Genomic DNA, 26,259 nt, shown 5'->3' on the forward strand with positions numbered 1-26,259 from the left:
TTTATTTATTTTTTTAATTGAAGGATAATTGCTTTACAGAATTGTGTTGGTTTCTGCCAAACATCAACATGAATCAGCCATAGGTATACATATGTCCCCTCACACACCACCTTCTTTATCCATTCACCCACTGACAGATACTTAGCCTGTTTCCACACCTTGGCTATTGTGAATAATACTGCAATGAACATGAGAGTGCAAATATTTCTTTGAGATAATAGTTTCATTTCCTTTGGACAGGTATCCAGAAGTGGGATTGCAAGGTCATATGGTAGTTCTAGTGTTAATTTCTTGAGGAATCCTCTCTTCTGTTTTCCATACTGCACCAGTTTACATTCCCACCACCAATGGTCAAAGGTTCCCTTTTCTCTACATCCTTGCCACACTTGTTATCTCTCTCTCTCTCTTTTTATAACAGCAATCCTAACACGTGTGAGGTGATATCTTATTGTGGTTTTTTTTTATTTGCATTTTCCCAATGATAAGTGATATTGAGCACATTTTTATGTACCTGTTGGCCATTTGTATGCCTTCTTTAAAAAATGTCTATTCAGGTCCTTTGCTCACTTTTAAATAGATTTATTGATTTTATTGCTTTGGAGTTATCATGAAAATTTTGTGTGCACTGGATATCAACCCCTTGTTACATATGTGGTTGGCAAATATTCCTCCCATTCTGTAAGTTGCCTTTTTATTTTGTTGATGGTTTCCTTCGCTGAGTAGAGTCATTTAAAAATGATAAATGATGCAGGGGACTTCCCTGGCACTCCAGTGGTTAGACTCCATGCTTCCACTGCAGGGAGCACAAGTTTGATCTCTGGTTGGGGAACTAACATCCCACATGACACACAGCGTGGCATATATATGACACGACTTTAGCGCCTGCATAATGTTTTCTGGTTCTCTTGTAGCCCTCCCCACTCAGACTCTCACTGAAAATCTGCTGGTCAAGAGAGTAGGGCTGGAACTCCTCAGAGCATGTCTGGCACTCAAGAGATGCTCATAGACTTTTTATTGCGCTAGTAAACAAATGACCCTGGAGGCAGTGTACTTTGGAGTCAGACTGCCTAAATTCTAATCCCAGACTTGTTAATTAGTTGTGTGACCTTAAACAGAGCACTTCTACCTCTCTGTGCCTCAGTTTCCACTTCTGTAAAATGGGAATAAAAACTAGTCCTTACTACCTCATGGTTGCAGTAAATTACCATTCATTTACACACAGGACCTGGCACAGAGTGAGAACATGATACATATCAGCTCTTCTTCCTAAAGCTTAGGGATAGCAATGTAGTTATGACTTCATCTTCCTTTGCAGGGGGAGCAGGTTTGATCCCTGTTCGAGGAGCTAAGATCCCACATGTCTTGGGACCAAAAACCCAAGACAGAAAAAAAGAAGCAATATTGCAACAAATTCAACAAAGACTTATAAAATGGTACACATTAAAAAAATCCTAAAAAAAAAATCTGTGAGGGATTGCCAGGGAAGGTAGGGGTCCCAGGGGTGGGTGGCACAGATGCCCAGGGAAGCAGGCATTGCTAGGGGTGGGGGAGGAAATGGCCAACTGTGGCAAATGCTGTCAAGATGACAAGTCAGAGGAGAGATGTAGGGTGGCGAGATCCCTGATGATCTTAGTTGGTGTAGTTTCAGGAGAGTGACAGGGACAGAAGCCAGCAAACCCCGAATGAGGGAAGGAGTGGGAGGTGAGAAAGGAGTGAGCAAGTGTAGACAGCTCTTGGGAGGCGTGGCTGAGAAGCGGGGAGACAGAGAGGCGGGGAGGACAACTGGGAGGCATGGGGCACTTTATACTCAACTGGGGTGACCCTGGGCTTATCTAAATGCTGACAGACAGCAGCAATTGCAACCCCTAGAATAAAATAAGAAGCCATAGGTCTCTACCAATATAAATGAATGAACAGATGCATAAACAAACAAGTAAATGGAGGAGAAAGGAAAAACTCTTCCTTACAGTAAAACAGTACCTAATCTGTGCAGAAAAGGGAAACTTCTTACACTATTGATGGGAATGTTTGGTGTGGACCGTATGGAGGTTCCCTAAAAAAACTAAAAATAGAATCACTATATAATCCAGCAATCCCATCCCTGGGCATATACCCAGACGAAACACTAATTCAAAAAGATACCTGTACCCCAATGTTCATAGCAGCACTGTCTACAATAGCCAAGACATGGAGCAACCTAAATGTCCATCAGCCAATGAATGGGTCAGCCCAGTGGTATGGGGACGTCCCTGGTGGTCCAGCGGTTACGAACCTGCCCGCCATTGCAGGAGACATGGGTTCAATCCCTGACCTGGGGAGAGTCCACGTGCCTCGGAGCAGCTGAGCTTGCACACCACAACTGCTGAGCCCGCATGCTCTGGAACCCATGCTCCACAACAAGAGAAGGCACCACAGCAGAGTGTGTTGTCCCACACAGCGCAACAGAGAGCAGCCCCTGCTCGCAAATAGAGGAGCCCATATGCAGCAGTGAAGACCCAGTGCAGCCATACATAAAGACATGAAAAGAAGATGCGGCACATGCATACCATGGGATACTACCCAGCCATACAAACTAATGAAATAATGACTTTGCAGCTACATGGATGGACCTAGAGATTATCATGCTATGCAAAGTAAGTCATAAAGAGAAAGACAAATACCACACGATATCACTTGTATGTGGAATCTAAACTAGGACACAAACGAACATATCTACAAAACGGAAACAGACTCACAGACATAGAGAATAGACTCGTGGTTGCCAAGAGGGGGTGTGGGGGAGGGAAGGATTGGGAGCTTGAGATTAGCAGATACAAACTATTACATACAGAATGGACAAACAACAAGGTCCTACTGTATAGCATAGGGAACGATATTCAACATCCTGTGATACTCCATAATTAAAAAGAATATATATATATATGTAAAACTGAATCACTTTGCAGTACAGTGGAAATTAACAGAACATTGTAAATCAACTATATTGCAATACAAATTTTCTGAAAGGTATCTAATTCCCAGATGGCACTAGTGGTTAAGAATCTGCCTGCCAATGCAAGAGACACAAGAGATGTGGGTTTGATCCCTCGGTCAGGAAGATTCCCTGGAGTAGGAAATGGCAACCCACTCCAGTATTCTTGCCCGTAAAATTCCATGGACAGAGGAGCCTGGCAGGCTACAGTCCCTGGGGTCGCAAAGAGTCAGACATGACTGAGCACACACACACAGTAAAGGTAAACGATATTAGAAAATTAGAAAACCACCATTTATCAACTGCCAGAGTAATAATCATTTGACATAAGCATTTCTGATGGATGCCAACCTGAGTACAGGATATTTACATAGTCTCAAAGCACATCCTCACAAGATACCAAGGGGAACAATAGCATCATTACAGTGGAAACCCTGGTAAACACCTTCACCAAGTGAGCCGAGCTAACACAAACTGAAATGTGAAGAACTAATAGCACGTACCTCCTGATATGATTCACCAAGAAGGAATAGTGCTTCTCTGATATTCCTGTCAAAGTCTATAACCTCAGTTGAACCACAAGGAAAACTCAGACAAGCCCACACTAAGGGCCATCCTATAAAACAAGTGGCCTCTGTTTTTAAAAAATGTCAAGCTCATAAGAGACAAAGACAAATCAAGGAAGGGTTCTGGATTGAAGAGGGCTAAAGAGACAGGCGTCACCGATGCAATGAACATGAACTTGGGCCAATTCCAGGAGATGGTGAGGGACAGGGAGGCCTGGCATGCTGCAGTCCACGGGGTCACAAAGAGTCAGACATGACTGAGTGACTGAACAACAGAGACAGAGGATGCGTAAATTCAATCCCTGATCCTAGACTGGATCCTTGACAAGGGAAAAAATTCCTTCAAGAGTGAAAATTGAATAAAATCTGTAGATAGCAGCATTGTGTCAAAGTTAATTCCCTTATTTGCATAAATGTTTTGTGGTTATGTAAGGGAGTGAACTCATTCTCATTACCTGAAGTATTTAGAGGTAAAGGAGAATCCTGACAGAGCAAATGAGGTAAAAAGTTAACATATTGGCAATCTGGGTGAAACGGTATGCAGAAATTTTATGTAATATTCTTGGCAACCTAAGAACATAAGCCTGAAGTTATTTGAAACAAAAAAGATAAAACAGTGATGGAAAAGGTCTGGCAGTAATAACAGAAATAATAACAGGCAATATCTCCTGTATTCTGTGTTCCAGGCACTATCCACTGTTCACCCACTGCCTACTCTCACAGCAGTCCTTTGAAACAATTAATGTTATTATCTTAGCCCCATTTCACAGATAAGGAGCCTGAGGCTCAGAGCAGATGAGTGACTTACCTGGGGTAGAAAGGATGGCAAAGCCAGGTGAGCGGACTCCTGGATAAAGCTGGTTCCTGCATCTCCCTCCTAACAGTCTCATTATTTAGACCTGCAGTGGTCTTTAGTGACTGCCTCTCCCATTAGTCTATAAGCCCCATGAAGGCAGGGCTGCGTCTGTCTCAGCTGTTGCTCTGTCCATGGTCATGCTGCCAGCACAGGGCCCAATGCAGAGGAGAAACCCAATGGATGTTTATCAAATGAATAACCATCTCTACTTATAACAATGATAAAATTATGACTATTAATAATGATCATAGAAATACTGGTTCTTATTTGTATTAATGCATTTCATCTTTAAAATAACTCCAAGGAGGACTTCCCTGGCAGTTCAGTGGTTAAAACTCCCTGCTTCCAATGTAGTGGGGAAGGTTCAATCCCAGTTAGGGGGCTGAGAGCCCACATGCCACTCAGCCAAAACAAAAACAAAAATCCAAGAGCTTCCCTGGTGGCTCAGTGGTAAAGGATCTGCCTGCTAATGCAGGAGACACGGGTTCAATTCCTGGTCTGGGAAGACCCCCACATGCCACAGAGCATCTAAGTTCGTGCACCACAACTATTGAACATGTGCTTTAGAGCCGGGGAGCCACAACTACTGAAGCCCACACACCCTAGAGCCTGTGCTCCATGAGAGAAGGCACCGCAATGAGAAGCCCACACACCTCAACTAGAGAGCAGCTCCTGCTCGCCTGAACTAGAGAAAAGCTGGCGCAGCAACGAAGACCCAGCACAGCTAAAAAATTTTCTTAAATAAATGAAATATATTAAAAAAAAAACACCAAAAAAACCCTCCAAGGATGGTTTTATTCCCATTTTACAGATAAAGAAATGGAAGTGCCCAGAGGAGTCTCTTGACCAAAGCAGGCAGCCAGGCAGGTGCACAAGTGGCCATTGGCACCCCCACCCATCCACCTCCCAGTACCCACCTTCTGGAAGTCCTTCTTGGAGATGAGACCACGGGGATCAGTGACATAGTCCTGGAAGGCCTCAGAGCCCACGATGTCCTTGAGTTTCAGGAACATGTCAAAGAACTTGAGGATCATCTCCACGTTGGATGAGGATTCCACAAGCATGTCCACCATCTGCCGGGCAATCATGCCGTTCACCACGTTCCCTGCGGGCAGCCCCCGGTCAGTGTGACCCCAAAGCACCTCCTCTCTGGATCCCCATGTGGCCTGCCTCCCTCTTCAGCTCAGGAGCTGCCAGGACGCCCTGCGCTGGTGGAACTTCCCCGGCCAGCTCTGACGCCTCCCCCAAAGGGTCACTTCCTGCTCTGCAGCAGCATCAGGTGTGAACCTGGCTGATCCTGTCTTCGTCCTCCTCCCTCCTATAGCGGGGGGAGTCATCAATAAAGACAACAACGGCATCAGCTAACAGCAGGTCCCAGATGCCATGGCAACTGCTACATGGACGTGACCTCATCTTTGTAAGGAACATGTGTCCCTGTTCATTTGTACAGATGAGAAAAAAGACTCAGAGACAGTCTACACTCAGGGTTCCATAGCCAGTGAGGCGGTGGGCGGACTTGAATCCAGAGAGGCGAGACCTCAGAGCTCACACACCTAAGTCTTTCCCAAGCCCATAGGGGCCAGGGAGGTCCATAGAAGACTGAGGTAGGCTGAAAGGCAGACCAAAGGGAGAGGTAGAGACTATGATAAACTGGGATATCATGCTCTCCCCCAAAGCAAACTGGCTCCAGCTTCTTTTAAAGCAGAACTTTACTTTTATTTATTTATTGGCCACACCACATGGCTTGCAGGATCCAAGACCAGGGATTGAACCCGGGCCATGCCTGTGAAACTGCCAAGTCCTAACCACTGGACTACCAGGAATTTCCCCAAACTGGCTCCAGTTTCCTTTTGAACCTTTCAATTTCCATATAATTTCAAATGTATTAATGCATGAAGTTTCCAAGAGTACAAGGGAACTTCATGCATTCCAGATTCACCAATGGCTTACATTTTGCCGTGTTTGCTTTATAACACCTCTCCCTCTATTTTTTTCACTGAATCATTAAGGAGTAAGCTGCAGACACATGGCATTTTACCCCAAACATTTCCACATATATGTTCTAAATGATGAGGACATTCTCTTATCTAATCATAGCACTGTCATCAACATCAGATTGAATACTGATATGATTTTGCTATTTAATCCAATTCAGCTGACTTTTGCCATGTGAGAATGTAGACCCTGGTCACTGAGTCTTACAATTTTTCAGAAACAAAATGTTTAAAGGGATTTCTGATTTTTAAATTTGATTTTTTAATTTAAATTTATATTTATGATTTATTTATTTACTTTTGCTGCATCATGCGCCGCATGTGGGACCCTAGTTCCCCGACCAGGGATCGAACCTGTGCCCCCTGCGCTGGAAGCACAGAGTCTTAACCACTGAACCACCGGGGAAGTCCCTAAATCTGGTTTTTAAAAGCTAATGACTAGTTGCCAAAAATTTAAGACATTGTAGGAGGATTATTCATAGACAAATGGTTTGTCATAGCAAAATGTTTTTTAAAAACCTTGAATGTGGAACTTCCCTGGTGGCACAGTGGGTGGGAGTCCACCTGCCGGTGCAGGGGACACAGGTTTGATCCCTGGTCTGGGAGGACTGCACGTGCTGGGGAGCAGCCAAGCCCGTGCATCACAACTACTGAGCCTGCACTCTAGAGTCTGGGAGCCTCAACTACTGAGCCCGTGTGCTCCAACCACTGACTCACACGCACCAGAGCTGCACAGCACAATCACTGAGCCCACGAGCCGCAACTACTGAAGCCCGTGTGCCTAGAGCCTCTGCTCCGCAACAAGAGAAGCCACCACAATGAGAAGCCGATGCACTGCAACGAAGAGTAGCCCCTGCTCGCTGCAATTAGAGAAAGCTGTGTGCAGCAGCGAAGACTCAGTACAACCAAAAATAAATTAATAATAAATAAACACACATTAAAAAACAACCGAACCCTGAATGTCCATTGATAGGCTTGTGGTTAAATGAATCACTGTATCACAACACAACTGGTAGTATGCAGCCATATAAAAGAATGAGGATGCTGTTATGAACCTCTATAGAAAAAGTCTTTGTCTACAGGTTAAATTATTTTATTAATTAGTAATAAATTATGGTTGTTTTAAGTCACTACATTTTAGGACTATTTGTTAGGCAGCAAGAACTAACTGACACATTCAGCAAATAAATAACAATTCAGGGCAGACATTTTAAAAAGTATCCTGGCCACCCACCTGATTAAGATTTCTCTGGGGAATCAATAAATTATCATATGTACATAGGACCTGGCACATAATAAGTTGCTCAATAAGTGTTTGAAGAGCTTATTCCAGCAGCTTAAATGCATTGACCCTGACATGATGTCAGATGGGGTTGAAGCTTAGGCTCTCCTGGGTCTCAGAGGGCCATTCCTGAGCTTGTCTGCACCTTGGTACCCTGCACTTACCCCCAGCCACTGGGCATTTACCTTCTAGTAATGACAGCAACATCACCACCATGTCCTTCTGCAGATCCAGCAGCTCCTTCAACAGCTCGATCTGGCTTGAGTCCTAGGGACCCCACATCCCAGCTATGTGAGGGTTCTTTTTGGCAGAGATGCTTCCCCCACCTCCAGCTGCTTCCAGCCACCCAGCAGGGCCTAAGACCACTTTTCTTCCCCCATCTTACCTCCGAGGGGACCCGAGTCCAGACATGTTCCTCGGAAGCAGGGCAAAGGGCAGAGAGACAAGATTGTGGGGGTGGGGTCGACACTTTGGGGGGATGTGTAGCGGCAAGGGCTGGTTGACAAGGAGGGCTGGGAGGAGTATGGGGCTGAGAGCAGATGCTTGGGACCAAGAGAGACAGATGGACAGGAGCAAATACTGGGGACACTGACACAGACCGGGGAAGGGATGAGCATTCAGCCCTGCACCTGGCCTATGGGGGGAGGTTGACCCATGGTTGTTGAATCAATGTGTGATGAAAAAAGTGAGACTCTGGGTTCAGGAAGAAGGCTGCAGGACACAACTATGGGCTCTCTGGTAAGCCTTTTGGGAAGAATGTGGGGACACTTTGCTTCTCCTGTCATAGCGTCTCATGGAGGGCCCACAGAAGTCTCCAACATGATCGAAGTTCTGCCTCATGGTCCCTATTTGTATGAGGCTGAATTACATAAAATTGCCAATATTCAGGCATGTCTCGCCAACAAAGTGGCAATTTCATATGGTTCTACCTAATAAAATGGAAGAAGGGTAAGGGTACCAGATAAATGGGATGTAAGGCTCCTCCTTGTTAGTTGTAAGGCTTGATGTAAGGTCACCTCATGCTAGTTCTTGAGTTGCTAATTCTAATCCTAAAGTGCGTGCATGCGTGCTAAATTGCTTAAGTTATGTCTGACTCTGCAACCCTTTGGACCATAGCCACCATGGGATTCTCCAGGCAAGAATACTGAGTGGGTTGCCATTTCCTTCTCCATGTGATCTTGCTGACCCAGGGATCAAACCCACATCTCTTCTGTCTACTTTCATTGGCAGGCAGGTTCTCTACCACTAGTGCCACCTGTGGGGAAAAGCCCTCTAATCTTAACACTTTCCCATGATTCCAAAGCTCTGCATTCTGACTCAAAGATTCCAACATTCCAGGATCTCAGATCCTGGTGAGTGCCTGTGGTGTGTGCCTGCCCAAGGCACAGCTACTTAATTGATTCAACAATCCTGCTCTCAGAGAATATAGGACTAAACCCACCTTCCTGGTTCTAAGGGTGGGTATTGGACCAGGTCTGGCCAATCAGAGCTTTCTTTTCCCTGACCAGGGTGATTGGTTCAGGAATGGGCGTGTGACCCTATAGTCCAATAAGAGAGTACGGCAAGTCTTCTTGGAGCTAAAGAGGGGTTCTTTTCTCTCTGAAGCTGTTAGAGGGGCTCACGGAAGCCCGGGACACCATTCTTTCCAGCCCCTGGGAAGTGCCTGCTTGATAATGAAGCCAGAGAGGAGACAGACATTTCTACTAACAGCATTCTGTGAAGTAGCTCAGTCGTGTCTGACTCTTTGCGACCCCATGGACTGTAGCCTACCAGGATCCTCAGTCCATGGGATTTTCCAGACAAGAATACTGGAGTGGGTTGCCATTTCCTTCTCCAGAGGATCTTCCCAACCCAGGGATCGAACCCGGGTCTCCCTCATTGTAGGCAGATGCTTTACCGTCCGAGCTAGACCCTGGATATGATCGGATCTGTGATGTGAGCTGATAATTTTTTTTTTTTTTTGTAAGCCACCACTTTGCATTGGATTTCTAACTTTTGCAATTTAACTTAGGCTATAGCTAATGAATTAATTCTGTAAGATTTGGAAATCTCCACAAAGATACCAGTATTCTCTAGAATTTTAAGATTACAACAGCTTGACTTCAACTCACTCACACCGAGAAACTGCGTAGTTAAATTCAACTCCTTTCAAAAGGTCAGATGACACCAGACAGGGTTTCTGCCAGCCCCTGTGGCGCCTTTGAGTAAATTAGAAAAAAGCTTCCCTTTCTCAAGACTCTTCCTGTTGGGAAATTATACAGAATATTGCCACCTGCTGGAAAACTACTGGAATAAATACATCGATGTATTTACGTAGGATATCTAGGTTCTGGATGGTGCCCTTTCAGATGCTGAGCCCTCCTGCAGCGCATTTGGCAGCCTTGAAATATGTTTACCAGACAGAAGTAGAGCAAACGGACAAGGTGTTTGTGAGACGTTGACAAGACTGCAAAGGGGCGGGGGTGGGGGGGGCAAAGGGTGCATGAAGATGCTAGAGATGCGGCTCGACAGGGACCTTACATCATGGATGCCCTGGATAGGAGTCATCTGCCGCAAGCAGAATAAAGAAGCAAAACACTCCTTCAGCCTCAGGCCCAGATCTAGAAGCCAACCCTTTTCCTATCCCCCATCAGTCAATTTCGCACCCCAGGGTTCCCGGCGGGTTCCAGACTGGCTGTATCTTTCTTCTGGACCGGCTTTCTGCATGACGCCGCCTCCTCCCCTCCACCTTCTATCGGCTGATTATCCATACGATTGGTGTGAACACCAACCAACCATAGAGGAGTTCTGGGCCAGAGGGGGCGGGGCCCAAACGCAGACCAATGAAACTATAGATGGGTAACCAGCCGATTGGCGGTGGCGGGGAGGAGGCGGGGTCATGCAGGAAGCCAATCCAGAAAGAAGATGGGACTCGCCCGGTACCCGTCCGGAACCCGCTGGGAACCCCTGGGTGGGAAACTGACTGAGGGAGCAAAAGTTGTAAACGTGCCAGTTAGGGGATGTCCAGAGGCAGTAGGGTGAAGAACAGAGGGGCCCGAACCTGAGCGAGCTTCATCATCATGTGGGCAAACACGTGCAGGAATCCCACCACGGCGTCCCAGAGGCGGCTGTGCGCTAGACTCTGCTGGTTCCCGGTGCAGGGGCCCTGGGGGGCAAAGGTTCTACGTGAGCACCAGGTAGGGCGAGTGATGCGAGACTGCCCCGCCTCGCCCCAGAGAGCGAACCCTACCTGGATGTACTCGGTGAGGCTGTTGAACACCTGTTTAGCCACCGACATCGCCTTGGAGAAGTTCCTCTTGCCTTGCTCCTCAATGACGTCCTTGCCGGAGTAGTACCAGTAGAAGTCACTGATGGACTCCTGGCGAATAGACGCAGATGAGCGGCTGCTGGGGCCAGCTACGGCCCAACAGCCCCCGGCTCAGGTCACACCTGGACGGCCTCACAGCCTCACCTGCAGCCGCAGGAGGTAGTCCACAGTACAGATGATGATGTTAATAGTGGTTGTATTCCCTGTCTGTGTCCGTAGGTAATTTTGGAAATCTAGGAAGATGAAAAGCATTCATTCATTGAGCTCGAGGAGCTGGACACGTGCTAGAGGAGATGGACAGTGGGTCCTTTATTCATTTATGCAATAAATATTTATTGAGTGCCTGTTGTATGTCAGAAGGCATATAATCATTCATTTCTTTAATAACTATCAGTAACTACTATGCGTTAGAGGAAGATGGAGGATCATTTATCCATTTTGTGTAATCAATATTTATTGTGGGCCTACTATGTGCCAGATGTAGTGGAAGATCAATCATGTATTCATTTTCCCTCAAAAATATTTACTGAGCATCTATAATACAGCAGGGGGGAATGGAGATTCAACCTTTAGTCATTCACAAGTTTTTTTTACTGACTGCCTACTATGTGCTGGAGAGATGGAAGATTGGTTATTCATTCATTTCTCAAAAAAAATTTTATTGCACACCTACTGAGAACCAGAGGAGATAAACATCTGTCATTTATTTGTTCATTTAGTCAATATATATTTATTGAGCACATATTATATGCTAATGATAGATGAAGATTGGTCACTTATACTTTAGTACTATAAATTTACTGAGCATTTACTCTGTGCCAGGCACTGTTCAGGGCTTCCTAGGTGGTGACAGTGGTAAAGAACCTGTTTGCAATGCAGGAAACACAGAAGACTCAAGTTTGATCCCTGGGTTGGGAAGATCCCCTGGAGGAGGGCAGGGCAACCTACTCCAGTATCCTTGCCTGGAGAATCCCATGGACAGAGGAGCCTGGCAGGTTACAGTCCATAGGGCTGCAAAGAGTTGGGCATGATAGGAGTGACTTAGTGCATATACAGGCACTGTTCAAGGCCCTGGGGATACAGGAGTAAAAACAAAGTCTCTGCCCTTGTGAAGTTTCTATTGTCATGTAGTAATTTTTCAATCTTTTCTAACTGCAACCCACAGTAGGAAATACAGTACACATTTATACTGAGGCCCAGGAAGGGTGTCTAATGGAGTAAAAGAAAACAAAGTCTCTGCCCTTGTGAAGTTTCTATTGTCATGTAGTAATTTTTCAATCTTTTCTAACTGCAACCCACAGTAGGAAATACAGTACACATTTATATTGAGGCCCAGGAGGGGTGTCTAATCTGACATTACATCCACATATACCTGAACCAGTAGTTTCACATACCCTTACTATGTGCCATGTGTGCATGCATGCTGTCGCTTCAGTCATGTCTGATTCCTTGTGACCCAATGGACTCTAGCCTGCCAGGCTCCTCTGTCCATGGAATTCTCCAGGCAAGAATAGTGGAGTGGGTTGCCGTGCCCTCCTTCAGGGGATCTTCCCAACCCAGGAATCAAACTCGAGTCTTCTGTGTTTCCTGAATTGCAAACGGGTTCTTTACCACTAGCACCACCTTGGAACCCCAGTATATGTGCCATGCATTCTGCTATTTTGTGTCCTGTACTAAGTTAACTAGAAAGAATTCTGATCTCAAGGCACTAAATATATATTCTTAACCTCCCAACCGTGATTGCGTATTAGAGCCACCTGGAGAATTTTAAAACTCCCAATGCTCATACCTCATCACAGACAAATTAAATTAGAATATCTGGGGTGAAAACTGGGCATTAGTGTCTTGCAAAGCTCCCCAGGCATACCAATGTGCAATTAGAAATGAGAACCTCAGCGATAAACTTGATTCACAACCATCTAGTGAGTCGGTTCCCACTATTTGAAAAACGTTCTATGGCAGAAAGCTTATAATTTGAGCTGAGTGATGGCTACTTGGGGGCTTATTAAAGCATTCTCCCTTCTTCAGTGTGTGGTTGAGAGGTTCTGGAATAATAATTATGATGATCAGGGTTGTGATGGAGGAAGCTCAGGGGGTTGGAGGAACCCAGAGGAGCTGCCTGACCCAGACTGGGTGATCAGGGAGGGCTTCGTGGAGGAGAGGACCTCTGAGCTATGACCTGAAAGATGAGTAGGAATTGGCTGCTCAAATTCCTCACTGTGTGACCTCTCTGTGCGGCAGGCTGTGCCTTGGTTTTCCCATATGTAACGTGGTAGTCACAATAGACCTACGTTATCGAGCTGTCCTGAGATTTTAATATGTTAGTATATATAATGAATTTAGAACATTGCTCTGTTCTAAATTTAGAGCAGGTATGTAAGTGCTCAATAAACAACAGCTTGTGGAATCTTAGTTCCCAGACCAGGGCTGGAACCTGCACCCCCTGTATTGGAAGGATGGAGTCTTAACCACTGAATCACCAGGGAAGTCCCAACAACAGCGGTTCTTAAAGGGCCTTAAAGAGAGTGCTGAGGTTAAGAGTTGTGCTTTGGAGCAGTGGTTCTCAAAGCACCAGTCCAGACTAGCAGAGTCAGCATCTCCCAGAAACCTGTCAGAAATGCAAATTCCTGGGCTCCATCCCAGAACTACTAAATCAAAAAACTTGGGATGGGGTCCAAAAGTCTATTTTAACAAGGCCTCCAGGTGATTCCTAGGCACACTTGAGTCTGCGAACAACTTCTATAGACCCATTTGCCAAATGACCAGTTCATCAGATTATCAAGGCAATGAACACAAACTTCGGTTAAACCCTTTTGATGTTATATCAATGTGTTGCCCAGGATGACTTCAACAGCCCCTTGGAATTTTTTTCTCCTGAAGTTTTGCTTCTACCTGACTTCCCTCTGAACACTTCACAATCACTATTTCAGTCTGAATGTCCTTTTGCCTGGTTTCATGTGATAGATGAATAGTATACTCAGACATTCAAGATTTTATAAGCAAATTGATAGGCTTTCCCATCAACCTGTTTTCTAATTCCTTTCTCTGTGTTGGTTTAAATCAGACCATAAGCCTAAATGGTTAGCTACAACTCCCTGGCTTTTGTCTGCTCTGAATGGCACTGAACACTCAAGACATGCAAAGCCTCTAAGATTTGAAAGATATTTCAAATATTTATTCGACTAGACTGGTTTATGAATCCACAAATTTGGGCAGAAGGCTGGATTGCAGATTTGGTGAGAGAAAGAAATTTCCCCAAAAGAACATACTTATTTCCAAAAAGTCACAGACCCAGGGACAAAAATTCATTTTAAATCCCAAAGACTCATTCCACCCTCATGAAAGAAAGAAAACCTTAGTAACCTGGCACTAAGGTATGTAATAGCACTTGGAGGAAAACTAGCTGTGGACGAAAGAGCCTATGATAATGCAAAACAATGGATCATGCTTTATCTTTTGTTGAAAAGAAAAGAGTGAAAATTAAAGATGTTTACCAGTTACCTTAAAGAATACTAGCCAAGTGGGATGCAGGTTCTGTGGAAGTTAGGTTTAGAATCACTCCCATTCTTGTCATGAAGGTTAATTTCTGGGCAGTCTGTGGTTTCTTATCACCTGCTAAGTGTTATAACCACAGCCTCGAGACTGTACACGTTTGTCATAGGAAACTGCATTGGGTGGGATGTTTGCTGTTCAGAATTTCAACTGTTCCTTTAACGTTGTACACTGTGAACCACGTGAGGTGTCACTTTCTCACCAGTGATGTATTTCATTAACTTGCTGTGTCATCCTTCATCTGGTTATATTGTCTGAACCAGAACAGAAGTTGTGGAAACTCAAACTTGTTTAAGTTAGGCAAGAGAATGCAGGACTTCCTCCTGGCAAAGTATTTTATAAGTAAAATTAATAGGTGGTTCTAAGAGATTCATTTAGAAATGCCAGGCAATTTTCCCCTCTGCAGACCCAGAGTAAAGTAAATCCACTGCGTTTACTGAACTTTGGCAGCTGTGGCAAAATGCCTGTGGGAAAATGGCATCTGACGAACTGCTCATGTGTGAAAATTGATTTTTGGCCAAATTGGGTTTTGGCAGATTGCTTTGGGGGAATTGGACTGGGTTAGAGGAGGTGAAAGTGAAACAAAGCCGCTGTATTCCTGAAATTCAAGGGAGATTTAGGAAGGTGGGCAGACAGGGCTTCACACTGGCTGAAAGTAAAGAATGAAGGACTATGGGGTAAGGACACGGCCTGGAAGGGTGGTGAGGTCATCACTGATCAAGCAAGAATGGGGCTGGGGGTTAATTCAGGTAACCCTTCCAGACCCACCCCAGACCTTGGCCGCCTCTCCATCTCACCCTCCTCTCCTCCTCACCATTATTGTGACCCTCGCAGAGCAGCTGCAGGAATCGGAACAGGTCCTGGGTGAATTCATCATCTGCCATGACCTTCTCTCCTGGGTGGGAGGGTTGCGGGGGGGGGGGGGGCATGGTGCAGAAGAAGTCAGACGCGCAAGGCCGCCAGAAAGTGTGCACACGGCCCATGCACACTGCACACACATGCACAGGGCGCAGGTGCGCAGGGAGCAGCAGCCACCATTTTAAAGACACTATGAGGGCCATGGGAATCCATGACGCCAGCGGTCCCAACCTCAGAGTCCAGGACATCAGCAGAAGGAGACTGAGGGGCCCTGAGTCATGAAGCTGCGGCTTCAAGTGTCTTTCTACAGTATCAGTGTCTCCTTGATGTCACCACTTGTGTGACATCCAAGAGTGTCTGTCGACCTAGAAGAGGTTTGGGCTGCTGATACCTCCCTCAGGCCGCCTCCAGTACTGCGGGGTGGGGGGCGGTTAATGGGTTATGGGGGTTGGAAGTCACTTTCACGCAAAGGCTCTGTGCAGGAGAGAAATGAGCGGGAGATGCGGCCGAAAGCCAGTTGGCTCAGATGTCTTAAAAACAGCCAATCCAGGAGAAGCCAGGGGGAGGCGTGTAAACATGGACCAATCAGAACGGGCACCTGAAAGGAGCCAATCACTGTGGACTATAGGGGCGGGACGAGCGAGGGGAAGGCTAGATAGTGAATGTTCGGGCCAATCAGAGCAGGCGCAGAGGAGGCACGCACACCAATCAGAGTGGATGCTTGGGGGCAACCAATCCAGTTGGTGGATGGGAACAGCAGACTCGATCAATCGGGTCGCGGGCGCAGAGAGCCGGGTATGTGGGGGTGGGGTTCACCCCACCTCGGGACTGTGAATCTGGGTCTGGAAGTCCAACAACATCCAGCTGGAAAAGGATCTTTGCCATCTTCTCTTGCTTCTATTTTATACATGGGGAAACAAGCTTACGTAAAGTAAGCGATTTAGTCATAGTCCCATGTGTTGTTAGTGGCTAATCTGGGACCCAACTCATGGTCTCTGGAGCCCTGATCTCAAAATTTTCTGGCCGGCATGGTACCTCCCTCCCCTGGATGTCCCAGATCCTCAGCCACCAGGGTGGAGGGGGGCGGTTGGGGGTTAGAAGGGCGGGGTGGCAGCAGCATAGCAAGGAATGGGCTCCGGGAATTACCGTTCTGGCGGTTGATGACTGAGGCAGCCACAGGATGGGAGGAAGAAGCAGAAGAAAAAGAAGGAGAAAGAAAGACAGAAGGAGACAGAGAGACAGGAAAAAAAAAAACACACAGTGATAAGGTCAGGATTGAAGACGTAGAGAGAGAAACAACCCATAGAGAGAAAGAGCAGGAAGGAGCAAGGAAACAAAGAAGAGAACAAGAAGAGGGTGAAAGCAGAATGGAAGAAAGAAGAGGTAAGAGAAAGAGAGATGGACAGGTGGAGATGGAGAGGCGGGAGGCAAGGATCAGGGCAGAAAGGTTAGACACATCACAACACAGCAAAGAGGAGACTCAATTAACTCGGATTAGGGACATTAATGAGAGAACAGCAACCCGGGCTGGAGACTTGGGGCATGTGGAGGGTGGGGTCCATGTGGGGATGGGTGAGAGAACACAGGACACACCCAGGGTGGGACCATGGGGAGGGAGTCTCTGGAGGAATGGGAGGAATGGGGCAGGACTGGGACCACTGCAGGAGGGAGAACCAGACGATGCTCTTGGGGAGGAAGGGTGTTTTGGGGGGAAGGAAGCTCTGGGCAATGTTGAGGGAGAGGGTAGATCCTGAAGGAAGGGGATGCCCCAGGGAGAGGGAAGCCCAAAAGGGCCTCACCAGTTCCATCCTCATTCACCATGCCCAGCCCCTCTGCCTTGTTCTGTCTCTCGAAGGCATTGAGATCCAGGACACTGAGGGAAAGAAAGGAAAGACAGTGAAGATGAGCTGAGGTCTCTGCCCTCCTTTATTCCAAAGCCTGCCAGCCCTCCCCATGATGGGGGGAGGTGGTAGAGAGAGTAAGCTGAAATCGAGAGGAAGCAGAAACTAAGAGTTGATAGAAGCTATGCAGTAGCGGCTGTGGGGTAAGGTGGGGCGAGGATGAAATATATAAAAGCTGAAATCAGAAGGAAACAGAAACCATCAATTTAGCAAAAGCTTCAGAGAGGCAGTGAAAGGCAGTCAACCACAAGAGGAGAGTGAAAGCAGACAGCAGTGAAGCCACAGGAACAGGGGTCATCAGAAAGAGCCCCAAGTCGCTGCAGCCCGAGTGCCCCTTGAAGTCTCAACTACCTTCCAGCTATCTGGACCCTTAACATAACTCATTTTTAAAATCTGCGGCATTTTGCCTCCTTTATTGTTCCATGTGACTCCTTATAATAAACTCCCTGTTATCTGAGCTGGCCTGAGTGGGTCTCTGTTCCTGAAACCAAGAGAACAGAACTAGAACTGGAGGTGGTACCAGGACTGGGGACTCAGCTTAATGAAAAATGTGCACTAGGGGGGCTTCCCTGGTGGCTCAGTGGGGGTGATCCAGTGGTTAATAATCTGCCTGCCAATGCAGGAGACACGGGTTGGATTCCTGATCCAGGAAGGTCCCACATGCCTTGGGACAACTAAGTCTGTGTGCCACAACTACTGAGCCCACGTGCTCCAACTACTGGAGCCCACAGCCCTAGAGCCTCACGCTCTGCAACGTGAGAAGCCACCACAGTAAGACGTCTGCGCATCGCCACTAGAGAGCAGCCCCTGTTTGTCACAACTAGAGAAACGCTTGTGCAGCCACAAAGACCCAGCACAGCCAAAGATAAACAGACACAATTATTTTTTTAAATAAGATGTGCCCTAGAGCCCACCTGCAGGTTTGCATCAGAGCCTGGATACTCTGGAAGAAGCCAACTTCCTTCTTGTCCTTCAGGTAATCCAGCATTTTCTGCAAAAGGGTGGGAGGGGTGGGGGAGTCACACAGGAACCTCCCAACCCTCTTAGCCCTCCTCCCAAATCCCTTACTCGTTACCTGCTGCACGTCAGCATTGCCTCCATTTAGGATGGAGATGCCCAGCTTCAGGGTGGAGGACACCATGGCGCCTGTCTCTCCTGGGGGGAACGGATTGCAGGGGGGCACGGCGGGGGGCAAACAGTGGTCCGCTCAGTTTGGAATCAGTGTTCTCCGCCCACCAGAAAACAGCCACCCCGGGGGACATGTCATAGAACTGGGCAGAGGAGTGTGCAAGGGTGTGTGTGCAAGGTTGATCAGAGAAGTGTGCAAGGGTGGGTGGGCAGGGGTGATCAGGATTGAAAGAATTAGTGAGAAATTGCAAAGCAAGAGGGAAAACCACATGCAGAAGGGGTGGGAGGGTGTGCCTGCTGGGTCCAGAGGGGCTGGGCGGGCTGGGGACAGGACGGGTGTACTCAGGGGAAGCCAGATGCACATGGAGGGCACCTTTGCAGGCGCTGATCATCTGCAGCACCATCTCCGCGGCCCCCCGGGTGTGCAGCCGCGCCTGCTGGTACAGGAGACGCTGCTTCTCCATCTCTTTCTCCTGCAGCAGAGTCCGGCCCACATTGCTGAGTGAATCCAGGCCCACCAGCCCAGCCTTTCCCCCTCACAGCCTTGCCCTCACCCTTGCTTCTCCTGATCCAGCCACATCCCCTGGCTCGTTCCTTCAACTGTAAGCTCCTTCTGTCCCCTGGGATTTAGATCTGTGATTTGTCTCCTGCACCAAGCACAGGGCTGGGCCTGGAGTGGTTGAAACGTGGCCCCACACACCTTCAAGGAGTCAATGGATAAAATCCCAAGGATCTGTTAACACAGATGGCGGGGGGGAAGGTCTATATTTATGTTTCCCAGCCTCTGACTGAAATGTAGCATTTCCTTTCATTATAGATGAGGTCATAAATCATGGCAATATTAGCAGAAACAGATCCATCAGAATCACAGATGTTTGCATACCACATTATTTTTGAAGACATCTTAAAATGTCACTTATGTTCATCACCACTTATCAATTACAGTAGCTACTGGATCCACTGTTAGTTCTTGTTATTTGGTAGATTAATAAAGAGGTACAGATATTACTGTATCACAAAATTTTAAAATACTATTTTAGTAACTATTTTAATATGCTTATTTCTTCTGCTATGAATTCATTTTGTACATTGAGATGCATTATTCTGAGGGACTTCGCTGGTGGTCCAGTGGTTAAGAATCCTCCTTGCAATGCAGGGGCCACGGGTTCAGTCCCTGGTCAGGGAACCAAGATCCCACATGCTGTGCAGCGACTAAGCACACAGGCCACAACTGAGCCTGAGCCACAAGTAGAGAGCCTGGCTGTCACAACTACTGAGGCCCATGTGCTCTGGGGCCCAAGCGCTTCAACTACTGAGCCACAACTAGAAAGTCTATGCGTTGCAATGAAAGACCTCACATGACCTGACAAAGATCCCTCGAGCCACAACTAACACACAATGCAGCCAAATAAGTATTTTCTAAACATAAACACATGATCATAAGAAAAGATTCGCCAGATGTCAAAGGGGACCCTGAAGCAAAAAAAGATTGAGAAACTTGGGGGAATGCTTGCTGATCACTTTAATGAATGAAAGGATGGGCTCATTGCATTTACTACTTTCTCACTGTCTGGCCTTTGCTTACGCTGTGCCCCTATCTGGAACACTTTCCTCTTTTTCTTCAACTGGCACATTTCTTTTACCCTTCTCTGCAGACATCCCTTCCTTTGAGAAGCCCTCCCTGAAGTCCTTCCCCCCAGGCTGGATCAGGTGTCTCACCAGGGTCCCCATGACCCCCTGAACTTCCCTGGCTTCCCTCACTCTAACCTCACTGCTTGTGCCTCCTTCTTCCTGCCGGGACCATTTTGCCTAGCTCCCCTCATCACCACCATGGATACTCGATGCTGTTACTGTCTGCCTGATGTAGCTGTCTCCCCAGTGGACTGGCTTGGTCACGGCTATGTACCCAACATCACCCAGCCCAGGGCTGGGCCCACAGCATTGCTCTGTGAACACACGCTTGAATGAATGGGGGATGATGGAGTCAGGGTCCCCCACCCCTTTCTTCCAGGACTACTTGATCCCACCTACCTCGAAGGAAACCTCAACCTCGTCTTCTTCAGCTTCGCCATTCTCCCCTCCCTCCTCCAGGTGGCAGCTCTGGGGACGGGGCATCAGTTAGAGATGATGGTGAACAGAAAAGATACCCAGTCCAGTCCCAGCCCTTTCAGTGGGCAGGCATTGCAGCTGGAGGGGGAAGGGAAGGGAACCTGCCCTAGATGGGGGCAGGGCCTCACCTTAGCCATGATATCAGCATACGCTATATACAAGTAATCTTCATCCAGTTTGCTGAGGAAGTAAGTGGGGAGACAGTCAGGACCCAGTATGGAGGAGCGCCATCTTATAAGCGCCTCCAGATTTCCTTTGGAAGGTCAGTCATCCCCATGTTCAGGCTGTGTGGTGCCGACGGGGGAGGCTCTCCACGGCCAGACTGGGCATGTGATCAAGGCTGAGCCATTGGTACCTTCTATCTGCTTGACTACAATAGTAAGTAAGAGATGGTCATGTGATCCACGCTGGTCCAGTGGAATTCATTCTGGGAGTTTTGCTGAAGCTATTGATAGAAGTGCTCCTTTTCCACTGGGATTGTTGCGATGGAGTGATGGAACCCTGGAGCTTCTGGGGCTATCTTGCCACCTGACAACTGGTTGGCTCACCTGACAGCTATGATCAACCACTTCCTTGCGTCTCCTCTATAATAATACTAATGATAGCAGAAGTCATGGCCAATACCCACTGAGTTTACTCTAGGTTTGTCTCTATTCTAAGTGTTTGTATATAATAACATTAATTCTCATAGTAATCCAACTAGGTAGATATAGAGTTGACCCTTGAACAATATAGGTTTGAACTGCATGAGTCCACTTAAATGTGGGGTCTTTTCCCCTCAATAAATACTACTACAGTACTACATGATCCATGGTTGTTTGAATCCATGGATGGAGAACCATGGATATGGAGAGCCAACTATAAGGTTATACATGAATTTTTATATGAGTGAAGGGTTAGTTCCCCTTTGTTGTTTATCAGCCACTAAGTTGTGTCCGATTCTTAAGAGACCCCATGGACTGCAGCACACCAGGCTTCCCTGTCCTTCACTATCTCCTGGAGTTTGCTCAAATTCACATCCATTGAGTTGGTGACACTACCTAGCCATCTCATCCTTTGCCACCCCCTTCTCCTTTTGTCTTCAATTTTTCCCATATCATGGTCTTTTCCAAAGAGTCGGCTCTTCACATCAAGTGGTCGGAGTAGTGGAGCTTCAGCTTCAGCATCAGTGCCCCTAACCCCTGCATTATTCAGGGTCAACTATATGACTAGTCCCATTATACAGATGAGGAAACTGAGGCACAAATAATTTTCTTGGCCAATGTCACAAAGTCTATACTGGAATTCAAACCTGAATAGTCTAACTCCAGAGTCACTGCTTTCCCAGAGAATAGAAAACAGAACACTTGGCTTCTCAGTCTCCCTCACAGCTGTTGGTGGCCTGATGTCAGAATTCTAGCCAATGGGCCATGTGCATAAGCCCACCATGGAGAGCGTTCCTTGGCTAAAAAGATTTGGGTTTTCCTTAGAGGAAAGCCTTTCTCCTTTCTGTCTGACATGTGGTCATGATGTCTGGAGGTTCAGCATCCATTTTGTAGCTATGAGGCAACAGCTTAGAATGGCAGGGCAGAAATCCTGATTGAGCCTGGGCCTCTGTCAGTGTCACTATGCCACTGCCCAGCCCAGGACTCTCTATCTCCTGACTTGGTGTTCCATGAGAAAAACAAATCTCTGTGCCTCCAGTTCCTCATCCACACACACAAAGCTGATAACAATATCTATCTCATAGTGTGAAGATGAAGTGAGAGGATCTCACTGTCAAGTGTTTAACATGATGCCTGACACATAAAAAGCATTTGATAAATACTGCCTGTTGTTAAGAGCAGTGCCCTTATTACTGCTATTTATTCCCAAGACTGCCATTAGCCCATATGAAGCTTTTGTCTGAATTAGAAATGCCCTGCTCCTCACTGCCATCTGTTGGAAATGCATCACAATATACTGACCTCGCCCCTATAATATAGTGTAATATACTGATTTTATGTGAACAAGACATTTTCTTCTAGAATAAGCCTAAACTGATATTGCCGGTGATGTGAACCCTTCAGAAGAGATGACCCTGTGAAGTGCCCAGTCTGCACAGTGGTACAAGGTGACTCTGCCTGTCCCAGTTAAATGACATTAAAGGATCAGCTGTGGGTGTCCCGCCTTCCCAGGACACAGAGGTTCTCTCTTGAGGAGCAAGGATTGGAGTGGGGAGAGGTAGTGGGTCCCTCTTGGAAATCCAGGAAGGGACTCACCTCTTTTCAGTCAGGGCAGTGCGGCTGAAGTGCAGGACCAGCTGGTGCAGGGGGTCTGGCTTCTTCTCCTCCACTTCTTCCTCCTCCTCCTCCTGCTCCCCAGCTTTCTGGAGGGAGGAGTGTGGCTTTGAGTAGGGGCTTCGAGAGTCCCCACTTGTCTCCCAAATAAGCCCTGCTAGACTGTTTATTTTCTCTTCCCCCACATCCTGCACCCTCCCTTGATTCTGCCCAAGCCAGGAGCCTCTGTTCCCACACCGCTGTGTGAAGGGTGATCCCTGGAGGTGGGCCCCAGCCCTAACCATCTGCCCCCACACTCCCAGGCAGGCCCCAGCTCACTGAAAGGTCATCTATCATGCGGTCCTCAAAACTGTGGTCTTCCGTCAGGATCCACGCCGCCTTGTAGCTCTCCAGAAACATATTACAGGCCCGGTGCCTTCGCAGGGGAAGATTTGAGGCGTCAGCAAGATTTCCCCATGCACGTCCCTCGCACCGCCTCCCCTAACCATTCCGCAAGACCCCACTGGGTGCGCACCCCATCCTTTCGCCTCCTCACCCACCCTTTCTCCAAGACGGCTTAGGCTCCCTTCCTCCATTGGAGGCGGGGTGTCTTACGTGGGTAGGTTGTACAGGGGGGTCATGCGGAAACAGGCGACGACTGCCCTCCGGCGCTGCTTCGACAAGAGCTTGTGCCACACGGCCTTCTTGGACTTGTAAGGGTGCTCGATCTGATGGTGGGATTATGTGTCATGGCTCCAGATTCTGCCCCTGGTCTGACCAGCCCCGAGTGAAAATGCCCATCTGTGCCCAGTCCAAATTCAGGCTCCGCCAATAGAGTCAAAGTTCTGACCTATTCTCAACTTGCAGACCAATTAGTTCCCTCATAGGCCCCACCCAAAGACCCAGGACCGCCCCCTTAGGCCCCGCCCTAAACTCAAGACCCGCCCAAGGTCTGCCCACAGAGTCAAGGCGTGTCCACCGGGACTGACTCTCAGACCCAAAGTTCTGCCCCGGCGCCTTCCCTAGTCCCGAGATTGCGCTCCAGGTCTGACTCCCATATCAAAGCTTCCATTCTAAGTCTCGTAAAATTAAGGCCCACCACCTACAAAAGATTCAAGACCCGTCCCTTGCCCCGCCCAGAGGCCCTCGGTTCACCCGCAGGCCCCGCCCACAGGCTCAAGGCCCGCCCCAGGCCCCGCCCAGAGACGAAGTTTTGACCACTCAGGCGTAAGACACCTGCTCCAAATGGTAGAGCACGGCGGACACTTCCTGGACTCTGCGCACGATTTTCTCCGGGTCGTCAGCGTCCTCCTCGCGGCCCGGGAGGCCCCGGTACAGGGCCATCTGCCAGCGCAGAGAAGGGGAGCCTTCGACCTGAGAGGAGGAAGATCGTCCGGCACGAGGCCTCTCCCCTGCCCGCTCCCTCATCCCTCAGCCGGGCTTCTCGGAGGGCCCCGCCCCCGCCCCACGATTCAATGCAGTGATGATTCACTGAGGGACTGAGTAGGAGTTAAGGTCCTTCTTTCGATGCCTGGCACAAAGTAAGGGCTCAAAAACTGGCTGCGGCTGTTGCTATTATCCTGACGCGCCCCTTTCAGTTGCAGATTGAGGAGGCAGAGGCGTACCTTTCCCTGAAGGTGAAGGTTGTTTTGCAGATATTCCCGGACCTCCTCATCTGTGTCTTTCTGGAGAGACAAACCAGGCTGGGTCACTCCGGAGGGCCCAGCATCCTCCTTGACCTACAACCCTCTCCCCTCTAACCCCACCACCCCAAGATCCAAGAGAGGATTCTAGAGAAATGAAAAGGATCCAGGGGTCAGGAGTAGTCAGAGAGGAGTCCAAGTGGCCATTGAAGGCACTTTGAAGAATCAGGATTAGAGGGGCCTCGTTGGGATATGAGAGGAGGTAGGGGTTGACATGAGGATATCCTCAAAGGTCAGAAAAGGAGGTCAGAAGAGGGTCAGAGTGGGGCTGGGAGTAAGTGGGAGATGGCAGGGAGTTTTTGAAAATCAGAGGTAGGTGAGGGGGATTATAAGAGAGACAGCAAGGTCATCAGAGGTCAAGGGGGTCAGGCAAATTACCTGTCACTGGGGGGGTTCACACAGATTAAAGGAGGAGTCAGTAGGGTGGGGGTTCTTTAGGATCCCAGTAGAGGGGGTGCTCAAGAACCAACTTAAGGGGTCAGAAGGGCCCAGGAGGGCTCTTTGGGATTTCAGCAGGCCTCAACAGGTCTTAGAAGGAGCTTGAGGTCCTGAGGGAAGGAGGCTTTAGGGTTCTGGGAAAGGGAATGCTTGTGATATCAGAGGAGAGTCAGTGGTCTTCAGGGCCCTGGGGGAGGTTCTAAGGGTCTTGGGGCAGGATCCTGGGAGGACTTCTTGGGTCCCTGAGGCTGAAAAGGATCTGGGAGGGGGGAATTCCCATATAATGGATGAGAGGGCCCCGGGAACCTCTTTGGGGTCCCAGAGGGCTTAGAAGGGTTCAGGAGCAAGGTCAATTGATTCCAAGCAGCTTTGAGACTTCAGAGGCTGGGGTCTCAGTCTCTCTCTGAGCCTAGGGAAGAAGTCATTAGGATCCTGGGGGCTACTTAGGGTCACAGGGTGCTCACTGGGCCCCTAAGAGTCTTTGGGGCTCAGTTGGGTGTTAACAGAGTCCAAGGGGAGAGATCCACAGGGTCCTGAGGAAAAGAGAGAGTGATCTGGAGAGCCCAGTGGGATCAAGAGGGGCTCTGTGGGTCCCAAGGGGCTTGGGCAGGTGCTTGCAGAGGACTTGGAGGAGTCTCAAGAGAGCTCAAGGTGTCTCAGATGGAATCCTCAGGATTCTAGCAAGTTTGGCAGAGGTGGGGTTGGTGTTCACTGGGGTTCCTGAAGGTTCAATGTGGTCTTTGGGTCCTAGGGGGGTCTTAGTGGCCTTCCTGGGTTCCAGTGGGGTCCTAGTTAGGGTCCTGACAGCATCCCAAGTGGGACCCTCAGCATCCCGTGGGAAGGCTCAGGGCATCCTAGGGGGCCCAGTGAGCCCTCAGGGTCCTGGAGAAGGATTCAGGAGGGTCCTTAGGGAGGGCCCCTGGGGGATCCCAGGGGTTCAGCAGGGGTGCTGAGTGTGGCTCAGTAGGGTGCTGAGTTCCCAGAAAGGGGCTGAGCAGGCACCAGGGCATAGCGGGTCTTGGCCAGCGTGATGAGCTCCTGGTCGGTGGGGGCACACATGTTCAGGCCGATGGGCAGCATCTTCTTGAGTGTGGCCACGATCAGCGACGTCTGCACGGAGTACCGGTCCCCCCGGCGCTTCTTCTTGGTGCGTTCCTGGTCCGAGCCCCCCGACTGTGGGAACACCGGGCTCAGTGCCAGTTTGAGTCCCAGCCTGGCCTCTGCCCCAGCCCCACCCTGCCACCACTGTCCACACTCCAGCCCCTCGCCTGAATGTGAGGCAGACCCTCCCCGATCCCAGAGCCCATCTCAGTTTCCACCCCAGACCTTGCTGATCTTTCATTTCATACCCTGAGTC

General features: G+C 48.4%; 1 protein-coding gene and 1 non-coding gene across 4 annotated transcripts in view; both read right to left on the minus strand.

Annotated features, from left to right (window-relative positions):
* Window positions 1–26,259, minus strand: part of RYR1 (ryanodine receptor 1) — a 122,520-nt gene that overhangs the window by 26,064 nt on the left and 70,197 nt on the right. For 2 of the 3 annotated variants that reach the window (XM_070450923.1, XM_020881657.2), the window contains 19 exons: window positions 25,905–26,075; window positions 24,387–24,446; window positions 23,998–24,135; window positions 23,377–23,489; window positions 23,101–23,197; window positions 22,765–22,871; window positions 20,653–20,704; window positions 20,447–20,515; window positions 18,789–18,888; window positions 18,363–18,442; window positions 18,202–18,278; window positions 17,186–17,259; window positions 16,533–16,550; window positions 15,343–15,423; window positions 11,121–11,209; window positions 10,899–11,027; window positions 10,710–10,814; window positions 7,855–7,936; window positions 5,311–5,498 (listed from right to left, as the gene is read on the minus strand). In XM_070450923.1, coding sequence (XP_070307024.1) covers window positions 5,311–5,498; window positions 7,855–7,936; window positions 10,710–10,814; window positions 10,899–11,027; window positions 11,121–11,209; window positions 15,343–15,423; window positions 16,533–16,550; window positions 17,186–17,259; window positions 18,202–18,278; window positions 18,363–18,442; window positions 18,789–18,888; window positions 20,447–20,515; window positions 20,653–20,704; window positions 22,765–22,871; window positions 23,101–23,197; window positions 23,377–23,489; window positions 23,998–24,135; window positions 24,387–24,446; window positions 25,905–26,075 — 1,830 coding nt within the window. Of the gene's footprint in view, window positions 1–5,310; window positions 5,499–7,854; window positions 7,937–8,054; window positions 8,085–10,189; window positions 10,217–10,709; window positions 10,815–10,898; window positions 11,028–11,120; window positions 11,210–15,342; window positions 15,424–16,532; window positions 16,551–17,185; window positions 17,260–18,201; window positions 18,279–18,362; window positions 18,443–18,788; window positions 18,889–20,446; window positions 20,516–20,652; window positions 20,705–22,764; window positions 22,872–23,100; window positions 23,198–23,376; window positions 23,490–23,997; window positions 24,136–24,386; window positions 24,447–25,904; window positions 26,076–26,259 lie in introns of all 3 variants that reach the window. The other variant, XM_070450922.1, reaches the window with a different exon arrangement.
* Window positions 6,721–6,793, minus strand: TRNAG-UCC (transfer RNA glycine (anticodon UCC)). Its single transcript has one exon. It is a non-coding gene; the product is annotated as a tRNA-Gly (tRNA).

The sequence above is a fragment of the Odocoileus virginianus genome, chromosome 20, assembly GCF_023699985.2.
Source record: "Odocoileus virginianus isolate 20LAN1187 ecotype Illinois chromosome 20, Ovbor_1.2, whole genome shotgun sequence".
Taxonomy (NCBI): Eukaryota; Metazoa; Chordata; class Mammalia; order Artiodactyla; family Cervidae; genus Odocoileus; species Odocoileus virginianus.